This window comes from Nerophis lumbriciformis, linkage group LG10 (assembly GCF_033978685.3).
Source record: "Nerophis lumbriciformis linkage group LG10, RoL_Nlum_v2.1, whole genome shotgun sequence".
Lineage (NCBI taxonomy): Eukaryota > Metazoa > Chordata > Actinopteri > Syngnathiformes > Syngnathidae > Nerophis > Nerophis lumbriciformis.
Window position 1 is genome coordinate 46,063,068 of NC_084557.2, and position 20,339 is coordinate 46,083,406.

A 20,339-nucleotide genomic window follows, 5' to 3' on the forward strand; every position below is an offset into this window, starting at 1 on the left:
CGTGGAACAGGTGAAACTAATGGGTAATCATGCAAACAAGACAAGGGAGTGAAAAGCCAGAAACTAAATAAAACATGACTTAAAACAAAACATGATTACACAGACATGACAGTTTCACAGTGTGGCGCATATTTGTAACAGTGTTAAAGTTGTTTATGCGGCCACCCTCAGTGTGACCTCTATGGCTGTTGATCAAGTATGCCATGCATTCACTTATGTGTGTGTAGAAGCCGCATATATCATGTGACAGGGGCCGGCACGCTGTTTTTATGGAGGAAAAGCAGACGTGACGACAGGTTGTAGAGGACGCTAAAGGCAGCGCCTATAAGGCACGCCCCCAATATTGTTGTCCGGGTGGAAATCGGGAGAAATTCGGGACAATGGTTGCCCCGGGAGACTTTCGAGAGGGGCACTGAAAATCGGGAGGGTTGGCAAGTATGAGTATCAGCGGTGAATGCGGTATAATACCGGCGGGCCAGCTCTAGTGTTAATTTGATATTGCCTCAAGGGCCAAATTAAATTACAAATTTGGCCCGCGGGCCAGAGTTTGACACCCATGCTGTAGAGCATTCACGTAATGCTCACTTGGTCGTTATTGTATGCGCAAGCCGGTTCTTTTCTATATAGCATGCTGTGATATCAACCAGTGCTACTGAGAGCTGTACCAGTGAGATGTAAATAAACAGAGTTCACTTTATAAAGTATGACCCTCCGTCTGGTCATTCAACAGTCACTGTACACAGGTACAATGAGATTAAAAGCAACTCCAGTATCGGTGCGACAGTCTACAAATATGCAAAATATAGGAAGAAAAGAAAGAAAAATAGTGCAAAAGCAGATAAGGTGCACAGTCCAGTCCTGAGAACGAATGTTCAGAATGTGTTTTTTACAGGAATACATATTATACTATATACATATATACAGAAGCATTCAGATTGTGGGTGGAAAGTAAAAAAATGCACACAAAGAGGTGCTAAACTATAACATCAGTGCCTATGAGAGTTCACCGTGGTTATGGCTTTAGGGAAAAAACTGTTCTAGGGTCTGTTTGTCTTAGACCTGATAGATAGATAGATAGATAGATAGATAGATAGATAGATAGATAGATAGATGGATAGCAGTGACGTGCGGTCACTAGAGGCAGGTGAGGCGGGGCCTCACTTGCCATCATGGAAAGAAAAAAAATGTAAAAAGAAAAAAAAATTAATTAAATTGTTATATGTATCCAGTGATTATACTATAATGTTATTTTCCATTTAACTTCACCAGTTTTAGATTATTTTTTATTCAAAATCGCTGAATTTTCACATTTGCCGTTCAAATACTGAAAAGAGACGGTGCGGTGAACAGCAGCCAGTTGAGGCACGTCACTCAATTGTGCCTCACCATGGATTATGGACTCGGCTAACTGCTGGCCTGCTGTGCAGTGAGACCCGTATTGCTATATGAATTATATTATACATTTCCATAGTTTAATTAGCTGAGGTATATAATGTACAGTGTATTTTGTCAACAACTGTATGTGTGTAACGTATTTCTTATGCTGAGCAATCATAAAACTGCTGTGAAGACGCACTGGCTGAGGCTCACGTAATCCCGCCTCCTGGTGCCGGTTATTGCACCTCCGCTGCAGACTGCCCCGACGGGAACGCCACACCAACCAAAGCCCACACCCTAACCCTCCACGTGCAAGACCGAATCCACCCAAAAAAAAGTCACTTAACAAGAAGCCAAAAAGTGCAAAAACAACATTGCTCGCGCCGGAGGGGCCGTGAACGACTGCAGGGACACAACATTAGGTACACCTGCAGACTCTAGCACAGATTTCATATTTCATTCATTCACAACTCCTCCAACACCAACACCACTGTTCCCGCACTTATAAGTAAAGGTAAGACCATAATAACGTTTTTTTAATTAAATGTGCTTTTTTGTGTGCTACAGTTTGTATGTGTAAGGTTAAAGTTAAGTTAAAGTACCAATGACGCTGCAGGGACACAACATTAGGTACACCTGCAGACTGCAGCACGGATTTCATATTTCATTCATTCACAACTCCTCCAACAAGAACACCACTGTTCCCGCACTTATAAGTAAAGGTAAGACCATAATAACGTTTTTTTTTTATTAAATGTGCTTTTTTGTGTACTACAGTTTGTATGTGTAAAGTTAAAGTTAAGTTAAAGTACCAATGATTGTCACACACACACTAGGTGTGGTGAAATTTGTCCTCTGCATTTGACCCATCCTCTTGCTCACCCCCTGGGAGGTGAGGGGAGCAGTGGGCAGCAGCGGCGCCGCGCCCGGGAACAATTGTTGGTGATTTAACCCCCAATTCCAACCCTTGATGCTGAGTGCCAAGCAGGGAAGAATGCTGGTATGAGCTTTTAAACATAACCCGTTAACTGCTGCCAATCAAATGGTGAATAAGATACTCTTTAGGGTTCATATGTTTGTAAATCTGACTGTGATGAAGTCAGTGCCTCACCAGTCATGAACCTCACCGCACGTCACTGATAGATAGATTGATAGTACTTTATTGATTCTTTCAGGAGAGTTCCCTCAGGAAAATTAAAATTCCAGCAGCAGTTTACAGAATTGAGATCAAATTTAAAAAGTAAATAATAGGGGTATAAATGGAAACAAAATAGAAAAATATTACAATAAGAATAAAAATAAAAAGCAACAATGAGTATAAAAATATAACAGTAAAATAAGAATCTAACAAGAGAAACTAGGCAGTAGTGACGATGTTATGAAACAGTATTGCACTGTTATTGTTTTGCATCCCCTGTCATCCGAGTACCCCCCCTACCCCCAGAGAGGAGTTGTACAGGAGAAAAATACTCTTGAAAAAAAATACTCAAAATAACCAGTGAGTGCGCACACAAAATAAATTACAATAAATAGAAAGAAACAGAAAAAACAACAGATTTCGGCCATTTTGCAAGTTTTTGCAAGTTATGCACGTAATCTATAAATAAAAGTAGAGTTGCGTTTCCTTCAGTGCTGAAGGCACAAGCGAGAGACTTTGCAGCGACCAATCAGATGAGCTCATATGAGCGAGGGGCGTGGTCATCCCTTCTCTGTGCAATATCAGTTTCTAAAGTCGCTGCCCGCCATGAGTTGAAACTTTCGCGGCGTTTGCAAAAGTGCGTTTGCTATAACCACAACAAAACCCCAAACGGGCGGAGCGCGCTGCTTTTTAACAGCAGTCCATGTTTACGCGGTGCCACCCGGCAGGGAGCGGTGTTCAAAACGAGCCAACATTCGTGACGTCAGCTTTTTTTGAAGCGAGAAGTCCAAGCTGAGAGTGAACCAGTAGTTTTGTAAGATATTGTTTAACGTCGTTGCTACTTTCTATGTATAATATTTCATATAACAAAAAAACACATTTTAAGCCGAATCGCGGTGTTGAAGTTCAAGCTTCAAAAAAATGGCTCGCATTCGTGTTAACTCGGTGAGTACTGCCAATGGGGATCCATCTAATAACATAATGGCTGTCAATGGCGATAAACATGTCTAGACGTGTTCCAAATACACACCCATGAAGCAGATAGGACAACTCCACGTTGCTGCACTTTGGTCACCGTCGAGTGACGTAAACTTTAAAGTGCGTTTTCTATGGAGAACAGCGACGAGGAAGATAACGTCAACGATGAAGATGGAGCGAAGGTGAACCACCTGAACTTGAGGCGTTGCAGGTTGGAGGAAGAACATGATGGAGTGACACCCAAGGGTGAGGAACCTGACTGGGAAGGACTATACAGTGAACAGGTGGAATCAGACAGAACCAGTGGAGAAGAGATGAATAGTGATGGGAGGGAGTATCTTTCTCTGTCATCCTGCAATCCTTCTATATCCAGCCTCTCCTCCTCCTCCTCCAACGTCTCCAGCCATTATCATGCTGGTATTTCAACCTCAGCCTCCTCTTCTGTCTTGGGTCTGACACCACCCTTACCTATTTCAACCTCATCCTCCTCTTCTGTCTTGGGTCTGACACCACCCTTACCTCCCACCGTGGACCTCTTGGCTGTTTTGACTGATACCAAGCTGAGCTTGGATGTTTACCGAAGCGGAGCATCTGTACTGCCAAGACTATGGGCCTCCATTCCAGAGCACCTGAGAGGAATCCACTACCTGAGACTTGGCTCTGAGGATAAAACCGCATTGGATGGCGCACTTGATGTCCTCCCACATTTGAAAGATCTACGCTCACTAGCCATTCGAGGTACTTCCTGCACACGTTTGTTGTTGACGTCATCTCATTTTCTACCGCTCATGTATGGAAGTAGAATTGTCTCACATCAACTTATATATATCAATATGATATTAATACATATGCATATATTAATAAATATACAAATTTGATATACTAATACCATATTAGTATAAATCGCTCCGGAGTATAAGTCGCACCGGCCGAAAATGCATAATAAAGAAGGAAAAAAACATATATAAGTCGTTGGGGGAATGTATTTGATAAAACCCAACACCAAGAATAGGGATGTCCCGATCCAGGTTTTTGCACTTCCGATCCGATACCGATATTGTTTTTGCATTTCCGATCCGATACCGATACTGACCGATACTGGCCTATCCGAGCATGTATTAAAGTTTAAAGTTATTTAGCCTACTTAGTTGTCAGAATCATGTTGAAAAGGGTTTTAGTACTCTTGATAACAACTAGCCAGCTGAATTAGGGGAGTTTGAATAATACACAATGGTTGGTAACAAGAAACTGACCTGTTTATTCAAGGATAAACACAAAATAGACAAAATTATACATGACAAACAGAAATGGCATCATTGAACTAGGGCTAGGCGATATGGCCTTTTTTTAATATTGCGATATTTTAAGGCCATATTGCGATACACGATATATATCTCAATATTTTGCCTTAGCCTTGAATGAACACTTGATGCATATAATCACAGCAGTATGATGATTCTATGTGTTTTGATTGATTGATTGAGACTTTTATTAGTAGGTTGCACAGTGAAGTACATATTCCGTACAATTGACCACTAAATGGTAACACCCCAATAAGTTTTTCAACTTGTTTAAGTCGGGGTCCACTTAAATTGATTCATGATACAGATATATACTATCAGATATATACTATCATCATAATACAGTCATCACACAAGATAATCACATTGAATTGTTTACATTATTTATAATCCAGGGTGTGGAGGGGGGCGCCGGATGTAAGTGTCAAAAAGACAGCCAAAAGAGTTTGATATGAGAATAAATCTAAAGTTAAAATATAGGGTAGAAATGCACCCATTTGCAGGAAATGTAGTCTTGATTTTCAAAATGTTCTTTCAAGGCTTGCATGTCTACATTAAAACATTCTTCTTCATACTGCATTAATATATGCTAATTTTAAACTTTCATGCAGAGAAGGAAATCACAACTAAAAAAATCACAAATTTTTTCATACGGTGTTGATGTGGAAATTTTTGCCTGCCTCGGCATTTTGATGGTGTGGACGTGTGGCACCGAATGGAGATAAGCGTCTCGACAGACGTCACAATATTTGAACAATGATGACGAAAACTGTTTTCTCTGTCGTGTCCGTGTGTCGAAAATTGTTATGCGCTTATTTTTTTATTTGATTTTGTGCGTGGCATAGATTTGCCGTGCGCAGAGGACGTTTGAGCAGGCGTGCACCTTAGCGGCTGCGCTAGCATCACAGCTAACGTTAGCCATGCCGCTACCTCGCTCTCTGCTCGGAGAGGACGTATACGTATGTGACGTATGACCTGACAGTATGTGACGTATGACGTGACAGTATGTGACGTATGACGTGACAGTATGTGACGTGTGTAAGAAGGTGCGCTCGCTGTCTGTGAGAGGGAGACACAGGAAAGAGTGAGAAGAGCCTGTCGTGTAATGCCAGCAGCTAAAATCAACTGCGTGAGAATTGTGGATGTGTTGAAGGTGTGCTGGAAAATGCGGAACGGAAATTACGGAGCAGCAGAAAAGTGGAATGTATTATTTAAATAGGTGCGTTGGAAAACACGGACCGGAGTTTTTTTTTTAAACTGGATCTGGATCGGCATTTTCCCATGCCTTGCCGATACGCAGTTTTTGGCAAATATCGGCAGCCGATCCGATCCAAATATCGGATCGGGACATCCCTACTCCTGAGTATAAGTCGCACCCCCGACCAAACTATGAAAAAAACTGTGACTTATAGTCTGAAAAATACGGTATTTTATTGTATCAATGCCGTTTAATGACCTTGTCCCGATGTAGATACTGATCTCTTATCAGTGCAATGTGTGTCAAATCATCCCAAAAATACTTGTTGTACTGCTATCAATTTCATATCTTTTAAACTGGATCTAATATTACATTACAAAACTTTTTTTTTTTTTGTTAAAATCAAAATAAATAATTAAATATCGGCTTGACTCATGATTTTACAGCAAGTCATCATCCATCAAATTGTGGGCTGTAAAAATAATTTTTACGGAAAAAGCTGAGTCACCAAAATTTTACCGTAAATAAAAACAAAGCTGTGGTATCGTTTTTACACTTACAGTAATACATCGTAAAAAAAAAAAAAAAAAAGGAAAAAAGAGAAGAAAAAAAGGAAGGAAGAAAAAAAAATACATTGATTTTACTGTAAAAACTGTGTAATGTTTTCCATTTTCCATTTGAATGCAGTAAAAAATATTAAAATTAATCAAAAATAGGTTTTCGAGTCTAAACCTCCAGATTTCTTTCCACAATGTATGCAAAAATATTAGGGCTGTCAAGTGATTATTTTTTTAATCAGATTAATCACACTCTAATTCTGTGATTAATCATGATTATCCTGAAGAGACGGTCAGAAAGCGGTTTGAAAACAGTCGGTAAAACCTAATCTATGCAAAATGTTGACTCAAAGAACCACCATTACATGTTTTGTAGGCCACAAGAAAGTTTTTTAAATGTAGGAAAAAAAATCACAATATGACCCCTTTAAATACTTTTGCCTAATTTATGTCGAATTGGCACGTCTGCAGGCTGAATGGGAGAATATGAATAGGATAAATGTGCGTAACTTGAAGCGTGTAAAAAAAAAACGCTGAAGTACAAACGGGAGAATATGGCCCTTAGTGACTTCTGTTAAACATATATTCCTATACATATACATTGGTTTGTACTTCATGAAGTTTTGCACTTGTTGTGTTTTTTTGTTTGTTTTCATGTTATTTGGATGTAATTGTTGGTTTATATGATATCCATTAAGTAAGACTACGTATTATGTTGAAGGGGGCAGGGAAATATAAGATTTTTCTTCATCCTGCTCCTTTTCAGGCATTGTTGTGTAAATGTATTATTGAATAATTGAGGTATAACTGTCTATCGATCAAAGATGCACATAAATGAAGGAGATAAATAAAAATGAAATTAAATGAAATCTCATTTTCTACCACTCATGTATGGAAGTAGAATTGTCTCACATCAACTTATATATGTCAATATGTGATATGCATATATTAATAAATATACAAATTTGATATACAAATAAATAAATAATTTGTATAAATAAACTTATATTTGTACCGTATTTTTCGGACTATAAGTCGCAGTTTTTTTTCATAGTTTGGCCGGGGGTGCGACTTATACTCAAGAGCGACTTATGTGTGAAATTCTTAACACATTAGCGTAAAATATCAAATAATATTATTGATCTCATTCACGTAAGAGACTAGACGTATAAGATTTCATGGGATTTAGAGATTAGGAGTGACAGATTGTTTGGTAAACGTATAGCATGTTCTATATGTTATAGTTATTTGAATGACTCTTACCATAATATGTTACATTAACATACCAGTTGGTTATTTATGCCTCATATAACGTACACTTATACAGCCTGTTGTTCACTATTCTTTATTTATTTTAAATTGCCTTTCAAATGTCTATTCTGGATGTTGGGTTTTATCAAATAAATGTCCCCAAAAAATGCGACTTATACTCCAGTGCGACTTATATATGTTTTTTTCCTTCTTTATTATGCATTTTTGGCCGGTGCGACTTATACTACTGAGCGACTTATAGTCGGAAAAATACGGTAAATATATTTTTGAGATTTGAAAATATATACAAATAAAATGTATAAATATAAAAATGTGACATACAAATAAATCATGAAAATTCTATAAATAAACATGTATTTGTAAATATATTTTTGAGATTTGAATATAAATATGCGTCATTTTGTATTTGTATTGAATTTGCATATGTGGATCGCTTTTTTGTAGGGGTGTAACGGTACACAAAAATTTCAGTTCTGTACGTACCTCGGTTCAGAGGTCACGGTTTGGTTCATTTTCGGTACAGTAAGAAAACAACAAAATATAATTTTTTTGGCTATTTATTTACCAAATTTTTAAACAATGGCTTTATCTTTTTAACATTGGGAACACTATAATAATTCTGCCCACGTTAATCAACATTAAACTGCCTCAAGTTGTTGCTCAGATTAAATAAAACGACAACATTTTTCTTCTACATATAAAAAGTGCAACATTAAACAGTTTCAAGTCAACTCATCAAGCTTAATTTATTACAGCATTTGGGAAGCCTGTAGTTGATTTTTATTAAGTAAATGTTATATTTTTATCAACATGTGATAGCAGGGACCCTGCCATTCAAAACTAGGCTGCTGCATTACTAATGATTAATGTAACTATAGCTGAAAATATAGTACAATAGCAATAGGAGAGACTACACACACACACACACACACACACACACACACACACACACAAACACACACACACACACACACACCGCAAAATGAGCTAACGTTACGCTAAAAGCCAATTAGCCTTCACCTCAAGCCAGGACTGCGAGCGAGCTGAGCTGCAGTTTAAGTTTCTAGAAGGTCAACGGGCTCATAGTGATGTTACTAGTAGTTGACTGGGAGGTGTTTATTTTAATTTGGGGAGAGTCCGCTGCCTGATGCTCACCTGCTAAACACCTATCTGCTCGACGCTGAAGCACTGACTACATGCGCTCTGAATACGCACTGCTGATTGGCTGTTACCGCTTTTTGTGTAACCAATCAGATGGTTGTGTGGGTGGGACAATGCTGGGTGCTGAGACAGAGGCAGAAGAAGCAAAGCAGCTTGTTAAGACTTTAGCTTAGAAACTCGTTCGGTACAACCCCGTACCGAACCGAAACCCCCCTACCAAAACGGTTCAATACAAAACACGTACCGTCACACCCCTACTTTTTTGCTTTTGTGTCGATGAGACATTTCTCCCACAAACCAGATGCACAAATTAATGTGACTTACACACTCCCCTGAGCAACCAGCAGAGGGCACTGCAGCCAGAGCGGTCTGGGTCACAGAGCATTATATGCATTATATGCAAAATGCCCGGAGTTCTCTGCACAAAAACAATCCACGTCTTTACAGAGAGGACGCACAACGGGCCTGAGCTAGCTAACGTTAGCGTTGTATTAGCTAATGCCTGTAGCTAATTCATCCAGTTAATCTGAAAGACCGTGCTAGCTGCTTATTTTATTGTATCAATGCCGTTTAATGACCTTGTCCCGATGTAGATACTGATCTCTTATCAGTGCAATGTGTGTCAAAACATCCCAAAAGTCATGACGTAATATGACCCTCCATTGTGGGCCTCTGATTGGCTCGCCAGTGTCTGACCATGTCTGCACGCTCTTGCTGCAGTGCCCTCTGCTGGTTGTTCAGGGGAGTGTGTAGGTCACATTTATTTGTGCATCTGGTTTGTGGGAGGAATGTCTCATCGACACAAAAGCAAAAAGCGATCCACATATGCAAATTCAATACAAATACAAATACAAAATCAAGCATATTTATATTCAAATCTCAAAAATATATTTACAAATACACGTTTATTTATACAAATTCTTGATTTATTTGTGTGTCACATTTTTATATTTATAAATTTTATTTGTATATATTTTCAAATCTCAAAAATATATTTACAAATACGCATTAATTATTCAAATTATTTATTTATTTGTATATCATATTTGTATTTGTATATTTATTAATATATGCATATGTATTAATATCATATTGACACACTGTTGATGTGAGACAATTTTACTTCCATACGCATGTATTACTTTTAAATCTGGACTCAAAACTTAACAAGTCCCAACATTTCATCATATCTTTTCAAAGGACAATACTATAGGGAAACTTAGATACTTTAGTTTGAAGCAGGGTTTTTCAACCACTGTGCCGTGAGATACAGTCTGGTGTGCCGTGGGAGATTATGCAGTTTCACCTATTTGGGTTAAAAATATTTTTTGCCAACCAGTAATTATAATCTGCAAATAGTGTGCCGTTGTTGAGTGTCGGTGCTGTAAAGTACAAAGTAAACAAAACCAGAATGCTGGACGACAGCAAAGACTTACAGCGTGTGGAGGAGAGACGGCGTCCACAAAGTACATCCATACATGACATGACAATCAACAATGTCCACACAAAAAAAGATAACAACAACTTAAATATTCTTGATTAAATTTAAAAGTATTTTTTATTTATTTTAAAAAACACTCACTCATCACAATGGAAACATTGCTTAATATGACACATATCTCATTGTGGAATAGCATCTGGTTTGTTTCTCAGTGTTTTTGTATCTAACCATCATTTTCTCTTTACTTTAAGGGCACGTTGTGTATGATTCACAAGGGACCCCCCTGCCAGGCCTCCTTACCACTCTACCCACATCCCTCTCTTCCCTCTCTCTTCTGGTGCACGTGGATCTCTCCTTTAACCAGCTCTGCGTCCTTCCATCATGTCTTCTCCGCTTACCTGTGCTGTCCACCCTCGTCCTGTGTTACAACCACCTGTGGGAGCTGCCCTCTGATGTCGGCCATCTATCTACCCTCACATACCTCTCTCTCATTGGGAACAAGCTGGTTTCTCTTCCTGTGAGTTTAGGCCAGCTGAAAGCACTACAGTCGCTGGATGTTTCGGATAACCTCCTCGAGGAGCTGCCAAATGAAATTGGTTGTTTGGGAGAGCTTGTTTCACTGGTACTGTCCAACAACAAGCTGAAACGGCTACCGGAGACCATAGGTTAGAGAGTGTATCTGTAGTTTATTAGAGGCAAATGAAAACAATAATTAAAGGAAACACCTGTTCTTTTTTATGTCTAGGCTGTCTCCACTCTCTGAGGGAACTTATCGCCTTCAGCAATGACCTTCGCTTTATTCCACCTTGCCTGGATAAAGTGCCTCTGCTGAAAATGGATGTTCGTGACAATCCTTTAGGGCGACCGCCAACACCTCCCCCTCTTCCCCATAGACCTGGTGAGCACACAAACAGGCTTCAAGCAATTATTGTATTGTTAGCGGATGCTTTATTTTCCGTATTTTTTGGAGTATAAGTCGCACCGGCCGAAAATGCATAATAAAGAAGGAAAAAACATATATATAAAATGACCTGAAACATATATAAGTCGCATTTTTGGGGGGAAATTTATTTGATAAAATCCAACACCAAGAATAGACATTTGAAAGGCAATTTAAAGGCCTACTGAAATGCGATTTTCTTATTTAAACGGGGGATAGCAGGTCCATTCTATGTGTCATACTTGATCATTTCGCGATATTGCCATATTTTTGCTGAAAGGATTTAGTACAGAACATCGACGATAAAGTTTGCAACTTTTGCATACTTGCCAACCCTCCCGGATTTTCCGGGAGACTCCCGAAATTCAGCGCCTCTCCCGAAAACCTCCCGGGACAAATTTTCTCCCGAAAATCTCCCCAAATTCAGGCGGAGCTGGAAGCCACGCCCCCTCCAGCTCCATGCGGACCTGAGTGACGTCAGGTGCGCAACACCACGTAAATCGTTGGCCAACCAAAAAGTAACCCCAGTACGCTATAGCCAACATTCACCAGGAGATGGCAACAGACAAACATAGATAACTCTATTACATTATTCCCCTTTTAGAAATGTATAGAAGTTACTCAAAATAAATAAACAACCCAACCAAAAAATGCAGCAGCTCAATTAAAAAACTGTACTTAAGCCACATTCTTTTCTTTTTCTTTTAGTACTGAACTCTTAACCCTCATTTGTAAAAAAATAACATGCTTATTATACAAACAGTATTTGTACACCTTTAACACAGATTTTTATACTGTCTTCAGAGATTCAGTTTTTTTGGTGGTACTCGAAACCTTTCTGGGTACCTGCGAAAGGGTGTTCAGTATGGTTGGAAAAATAGTGACAGAGAATAGAACAAGGATGGACAATTCAACCCTTAACTCAACAATGAGTAGATGAGTGTTATGTGTGTGTATATGTGTAAATAAATGAACACTGAAATTCAAGTATTTCTTTTATATATATATATATATATATATATATATATATATATATATATATATATATATATATAATAAAATAAATATATATATATAGCTAGAATTCACTGAAAGTCAAGTATTTCTTCTTATATATATATATATACATATGAAATACTTGACTTGGTGAATTCTAGCTGTAAATATACTCCTCCCCTCTTAGCCCCGCCCCCAACCACGCCCCCGCCACACCCCGACCACGCCCACCCCACCCCCCGAAATCGGAGGTCTCAAGGTTGGCAAGTATGAACTTTTGGTCGCTGATAAAAAAGCCTTGCCTGTACCGGAAGTAGCAGACGAGTAGCGTGACGTCACAGGTTGTGGAGCTCCTCACATCTGCACATTGTTTACAATCATGGCCACCAGCAGCGAGAGCGATTCGGACCGAGAAAGCGACGATTTCCCCATTAATTTGAGCGAGGATGAAAGATTCGTGGATGAGGAAAGTGAGAGTGAAGGACTAGAGGGCAGATAGGGAAGATGCTGTGAGAGGTGGGTGGGACCTGATATTCAGCTGGGAATGACTAAAACAGTAAATAAACACAAGACATATATATACTCTATTAGCCACAACACAACCAGGCTTATATTTAATATGCCACAAATTAATCCCGCATAACAAACACCTCCCCCCTCCCGTCCATATAACACGCCAATACAACTCAAACACCTGCACAACACACTCAATCCCACAGCCCAAAGTACCGTTCACCTCCCCAAAGTTCATACAGCACATATATTTCCCCAAAGTTACGTACGTGACATGCACATAGCAGCACGCACGAACGGGCAAGCTATCAAATGTTTGGAAGCCGCAGCTGCATGCGTACTCACGGTACCGTGTCTGCGTATCCAACTCAAAGTCCTCCTGGTAAGAGTCTCTGTTGTCCCAGTTCTCCACAGGCCAATGGTAAAGCTTGACTGTCGTCTTACGGGAATGTAAACAAAGAAACACCGGCTGTGTTATCCGGCACACCAGTCAAGGGGTGCATTCTACGGCGGGGGTGCGTTATCCAGCACAACACCTGCCGCAATACACCGCTTCCCACCTACAGCTTTCTTCTTTGCTGTCTCCATTGTTCATTGAACAAATTGCAAAAGATTCACCAACACAGATGTCCAGAATACTGTGGAGTTTTGCGATTAAAACAGACGACTTAATAGCTGGCCACCATGCTGTCCCAAAATGTCCTCCACAATCCGCGACGTCACGCGCTGACATCATCATACCGAGACGTTTTCAGCAGGATATTTCGCGCGAAATTTAAAATTGCACTTTAGTATTGGCATGTGTTGCAATGTTAAGATTTCATCATTGATATATAAACTATCAGACTGCGTGGTCGGTAGTAGTGGGTTTCAGTAGGCCTTTAAAATAAATAAGAAATAGTGAACAACAGGCTGAATAAGTGTACATTATATGACTCATAAATAAGCTAAATACAAACCCCGTTTCCATATGAGTTGGGAAATTGTGTTAGATGTAAATATAAACGGAATACAAATATTTGCAAATCCTTTTCAACCCATATTCAGTTGAATGCACTACAAAGACAATATATTTGATGTTCAAACTCCATCCATCCATCCATTTTCTACCGCTTATTCCCTTTGGGGTTGCGGGGGGCGCTGGAGCCTATCTCAGCTACAATCGGGCGGAAGGCGGTGTACACCCTGGACAAGTCGCCACCTCATCGCAGGGCCAACACAGATAGACAGACAACATTCACACTCACATTCACACACTAGGGCCAATTTAGTGTTGCCAATCAACTTATCCCCAGGTGCATGTCTTTTGGAAGTGGGAGGAAGCCGGAGTACCCGGAGGGAACCCACGCAGTCACGGGGAGAACATGCAAACTCCACACAGAAAGATCCCGAGCCCGGGATTGAACCCAAGACTACTCAGGACCTTCGTATTGTGAGGCAGATGCACTAACTCATAAACTTTATTTTTTTTTTGCAAATAATAATTAACTTAGAATTTCATGGCTGCAACACATGCCAAAGTAGTTGGGAAAGGGCATGTTCACCACTGTGTTACATGGCCTTTCCTTTTAACAACACTCTAAACATTTGGGAACTGAGGAGACACATTTTTTAAGCTTCTCAGGTGGAATTCTTTCCCATTCTTGCTTGATGTACAGCTTAAGTTGTTCACCAGACCGGGGGTCTCCGTTGTGGTATTTTAGGCTTCATAATGCGCCACACATTTTCAATGGGAGACAGGTCTGGACTACAGGCAGGCCAGTCTAGTACCCGCACTCTTTTACTATGAAGCCACGTTGATGTAACACGTGGCTTGCTGAAATAAGCAGAGGCGTCCATGGTAACGTTGCTTGAATGGTAACATATGGTGCTCCAAAACCTGTATGTACCTTTCAGCATTAATGGCGCCTTCACAGATGTGTAAGTTACCCATGTCTGGGGCACTAATACACCCCCATACCATCACAGATGCTGGCTTTTCAACTTTGCGCCTATAACAATCCGGATGGTTCTTTTCCGCTTTGGTCCGGAGAACACGACATCCACAGTTTCCAAAAACAAATTGAAATGTGGACTCGTCAGACCACAGAACACTTTTCCACTTTGTATTAGTCCATCTTGGATGAGCTCAGGCCCAGCAAAGCCGACGGCGTTTCAGGGTGTTGTTGATAAACGGTTTTCGCCTTGAATAGGAGAGTTTTAACTTGCACTTACAGATGTAGCGACCAACTGTAGTTACTGACAGTGGGTTTCTGAAGTGTTCCTGAGCCCATGTGGTGATATCCTTTACACACTGATGTCGCTTGTTGATGCAGTACAGCCTGAGGGATCGAAGGTCACGGGCTTAGCTGCTTACGTGCAAGGATTTCTCCAGATTCTCTGAACCCTTTGATGATATTACGGACCGTAGATGGTGAAATCCCTAAATTCCTTGCAATAGATTGAGAAAGGTTTTTCTTAAACTGTTCAACAATTTGCTCACGCATTTGTTGACAAAGTGGTGACCCTCGCCCCATCCTTGTTTGTGAATGACTGAGCATTTCATGGAATCTACTTTTATACCCAATCATGGCACCCACCTGTTCCCAATTTGCCTGTTCACCTGTGGGATGTTCCAAATAAGTGTTTGATGAGCATTCCTCAACTTTATCAGTATTTATTGCCACCTTTTCCAACTTCTTTGTCACGTGTTGCTGGCATCAAATTCTAAAGTTAATGATTATTTGCAAAAAAAAAAAAAAATGTTTATCAGTTTGAACATCAAATATGTTGTCTTTGTAGTGCATTCAACTGAATATGGGTTGAAAATGATTTGCAAATCATTGTATTCCGTTTATATTTACATCTAACACAATTTCCCAACTCATATGGAAACGGGGTTTGTAATATTATTTGATATTTTACGGTAATGTGTTAATAATTTCACACATAAGTCGCTCCTGAGTATAAGTCGCACCCCCGGCCAAACAATGAAAAAAACTGTGACTTATAGTCCGAAAAATACAGTACGCGCTTTTATATGTTCACACTTGAAACTGTCTTCTCACCAGACGCCTTTGCAAATATCCCCGAATTGGATCTTCTATTCAACCAGCGCAGGTATTGTATGGGAATGTTTTTGTTAATTTCTGTTATGAGTTTTTCAACATCTAAAAGTAAAAACACTCTTTTTTACTATTCAGTTTTAGTGTTACGTCTGCTGGATGTCATGTTTTTCTCCCAGGGGGGGCCGTGCTGCTGTTCCCCCCGGGATGTGTGCATAAACCCACAACACTGGAGTGGGTCGAGAGAGGACCCCAAAGAAAGTGGGTGCTGCTCGAGGAACACGATATCCTCCTCAGCCGTCCACTAGAACTTCGTCCTCATGGGGTCACGTTCCTTAAGGTGCTGTGCATTGACTGGACTTATCTTATTTGAAAAAAAACAGCTTTCTGGAAATGTGTTGTGATTATTTGCATAACCCTTTAAACAGCCAGTGGAGGTGTGTGTACCACACCACCGGAAAAAAGGCAGGGAAGTGGTTGTGAGGAAGTATGATGGAAAATCATGGAGCACTTTGACCACTGTCCTCAAGAAAGGAATTAAGCGACACTGCATTCGCTCAGATGGACGTCCAGTTAGGGTAAAAAAAAGCATGTACATCTAAATAATATCGGCAATAGTCTCAACTAAATGGGTTGTGTGAATGCAGCTGGCTTGCTGCTTTGTGAGCCAATTTTCCTGGTTTATTGTTGTGGCTCGCCCAGTGACGGACAGCTGCTCAGTTACACCAGCAGGAGCACTTTTGGTGTCCAGTGCAGATCCTGGAGTCAAGCTTTACTTCCCCCCAGACTCCACCAGTCAAACCTGTGCCATAACTTTACAGGTAAAGACAATGTGGTGTATTATTTACATTGTGTCTAGGGATGTCCCGATCCGATATTTGGATCGGATCGGCTGCCGATATTTGCCAAAAATTGCGTATCGGCAAGGCATGGGAAAATGCCGATCCAGATCCAGTTTAAAAAAAACTCCGGTCCGTGTTTTCCAACGCACCGATTTAAATAATACATTCCACTTTTCTGCTGCTCCGTAATTTCCGTTTCGCATTTTCCAGCACACCTTCAACACATCCACAGGTCTGTGAATTCTCACGCAGTTGCTTTTAGCTGCTGGCATTACACTACAGGCTCTTCTCACTCTTTTCTGTGTCTCCCTCTCACAGACAGCAAGTGCACCTTCTTACAAACGTCACATACTGTCACGTCATACGTCACATACTGTCACGTCATACCTCACATACGTATACGTCCTCCCCGAGCAGAGAGGTAGCAGCATGGCTAACGTTAGCTGTGATGCTAGCGCAGCCGTGCGAGCAACGCTCCCTCTAAGGTGCGCGCCTGTGCAATTGCACACTGTTTAAGCGTCCTCTGCGCATAGCAAATCTATGCCACGCACAAAATCAAATAAAAAAATAAGCGCATAACAATTTTTGACACACGGACACGACAGAGAAAACCGTTTTCGTCATCATTGTTCAAATATTGTGACGTCTGTCGAGACGCTTATCTCCATTCGGTGCCACACGCCCACACCATCAAAATGCAGAGGCAAAAATTTCCACATCAACACCATATGAAAAAATTAGTGATTTTTTTAATTGTGATTTCCTTCTCTGCATGAAAGTTTCAAAGTAGCATATATTAATGCAGTATGAAGAAAAATGTTTTAATGTAGACATGCAAGCCTTGAAAGAAAATTTTGAAAATCAAGACTACATTTCCTGCAAATGGGTGCATTTCTACCCTATATTTTAACTTTAGATTTATTCTCATATCAAACTCTTTTGGCTGTCTTTTTGACACTTACATCCGGCGCCCCCCTCCACACCCTGGATTATAAATAATGTAATTCAATGTGATTATCTTGTGTGATGACTGTATTATGATGATAGTATATATCTGATAGTATATATCTGTATCATGAATCAATTTAAGTGGACCCCGACTTAAACAAGTTGAAAAACTTATTGGGGTGTTACCATTTAGTGGTCAATTGTACGGAATATGTACTTCACTGTGCAACCTACTAATAAAAGTCTCAATCAATCAATCAAAACACATAGAATCATCATACTGCTGTGATTATATGCATCAAGTGTTCATTCAAGGCTAAGGCAAATTATCGAGATATATATTGTGTATCGCAATCCATCCATCCATCCATCTTCTTCCGCTTTTCCGAGGTCGGGTCGCGGGGGCAGCAGCCTAAGCAGGGAAGCCCAGACTTCCCTCTCCCCAGCCACTTCGTCCAGCTCCTCCCGGGGGATCCCGAGGCGTTCCCAGGCCAGCCGGGAGACATAGTCTTCCCAACGTGTCCTGGGTCTTCCTCGTGGCCTCCTACCGGTCGGACATGCCCTAAACACCTCCTTAGGGAGGCGCTCGGGTGGCATCCTGACCAGATGCCCGAACCACCTCATCTGGCTCCTCTCAATGTGGAGGAGCAGCGGCTTTACTTTGAGCTCCCCCCGGATGACAGAGCTTCTCACCCTATCTCTAAGGGAGAGCACCGCCACCCGGCGGAGGAAACTCATTTCGGCCGCTTGTACCCGTGATCTTGTCCTTTCGGTCATAACCCAAAGCTCATGACCATAGGTGAGGATGGGAACGTAGATCGACCGGTAAATTGAGAGCTTTGCCTTCCGGCTCAGCTCCTTCTTCACCACAACGGATCGATACAGCGTCCGCATTACTGAAGACGCCGCACCGATCCGCCTGTCGATCTCACGATCCACTCTTCCCTCACTCGTGAACAAGACTCCGAGGTACTTGAACTCCTCCACTTGGGGCAAGATCTCCTCCCCAACCCGGAGATGGCACTCCACCCTTTCCCGGGCGAGAACCATGGACTCGGACTTGGAGGTGCTGATTCTCATCCCAGTCGCTTTACACTCAGCTGCGAACCGATCCAGTGAGAGCTGAAGATCCTGGCCAGATGAAGCCATCAGGACCAAATCATCTGCAAAAAGCAGAGACCTAATCCTGCAGCCACCAAACCGGATCCCCTCAACGCCTTGACTGCGCCTAGAAATTCTGTCCATAAAAGTTATGAACAGAATCGGTGACAAAGGGCAGCCTTGGCGGAGTCCAACCCTCACCGGAAACGTGTCCGACTTACTGCCAGCAATGCGAACCAAGCTCTGACACTGATCATACAGGGAGCGGACCGCCACAATCAGACAGTCCGAAACCCCATACTCTCTGAGCACTCCCCACAGGACTTCCCGAGGGACACGGTCGAATGCCTTCTCCAAGTCCACAAAGCACATGTAGACTGGTTGGGCAAACTCCCATGCACCCTCAAGGACCCTGCCGAGAGTATAGAGCTGGTCCACAGTTCCACGACCAGGACGAAAACCACACTGTTCCTCCTGAATCCGAGGTTCGACTATCCGGCGTAGCCTCCTCTCCAGTACACCTGAATAGACCTTACCGGGAAGGCTGAGGAGTGTGATCCCACGATAGTTAGAACACACCCTCCGGTTCCCCTTTTTAAAGAGAGGAACCACCACCCCGGTCTGCCAATCCAGAGGTACTGCCCCCGATGTCCACGCGATGCTGCAGAGTCTTGTCAACCAAGACAGCCCTACAGCATCCAGAGCCTTAAGGAACTCCGGGCGGATCTCATCCACCCCGGGGCCTTGCCACCGAGGAGCTTTTTAACTACCTCAGCAACCTCAGCCCCAGAAATAGGAGAGCCCACCACAGATTCCCCAGGCACTGCTTCCTCATAGGAAGACGTGTTGGTGGGATTGAGGAGGTCTTCGAAGTATTCCCTCCACCGATCCACAACTTCCGCAGTCGAGGTCAGCAGAACACCATCCGCACCATACACAGTGTTGGTAGTGCACTGCTTCCCCTTCCTGAGGCGGCGGATGGTGGTCCAGAATCGCTTCGAAGCCGTCCGGAAGTCGTTTTCCATGGCTTCCCCGAACTCCTCCCATGTCCGAGTTTTTGCCTCCGCGACTGCTGAAGCCGCACACCGCTTGGCCTGTCGGTACCTGTCCGCTGCCTCAGGAGTCCCATGAGCCAAAAAAACCCGATAGGACTCCTTCTTCAGCTTGACGGCATCCCTCACCGCCGGTGTCCACCAACGGGTTCTAGGATTACCGCCACGACAGGCACCAACTACCTTGCGGCCACAGCTCCAATCAGCCGCCTCGACAATAGAGGTGCGGAACATGGTCCACTCGGACTCAATGTCCAGCACCTCCTTCGTGACATGTTCAAAGTTCTTCCGGAGGTGGGAATTGAAACTCTCTCTGACAGGAGACTCTGCCAGACGTTCCCAGCAAACCCTCACAATGCGTTTGGGCCTGCCAGGTCTGTCCGGCATCCTCCCCCACCATCGCAGCCAACTCACCACCAGGTGGTGATCGGTAGAAAGCTCCGCCCCTCTCTTCACCCGAGTGTCCAAAACATGAGGCCG

General features: G+C 42.0%; 1 protein-coding gene across 4 annotated transcripts in view; it reads left to right on the forward strand.

Moving 5' to 3' along the window:
- Nucleotides 1-3,257: 3,257 nt before the first annotated feature.
- The window catches only part of pidd1 (p53-induced death domain protein 1), a 56,690-nt gene continuing 39,608 nt past the window's right edge, over nt 3,258-20,339 (forward strand). For all 4 annotated transcript variants that reach the window (XM_061969519.2, XM_061969521.2, XM_061969520.2 and 1 more), the window contains exons 1-7: nt 3,258-4,231; nt 10,675-11,088; nt 11,169-11,321; nt 15,923-15,971; nt 16,055-16,256; nt 16,345-16,494; nt 16,564-16,737. In XM_061969519.2, the coding sequence (XP_061825503.1) occupies nt 3,625-4,231; nt 10,675-11,088; nt 11,169-11,321; nt 15,923-15,971; nt 16,055-16,256; nt 16,345-16,494; nt 16,564-16,737 (1,749 nt within the window). In that variant the 5' untranslated portion in view covers nt 3,258-3,624. The remainder of the gene's footprint in view (nt 4,232-10,674; nt 11,089-11,168; nt 11,322-15,922; nt 15,972-16,054; nt 16,257-16,344; nt 16,495-16,563; nt 16,738-20,339) is intronic.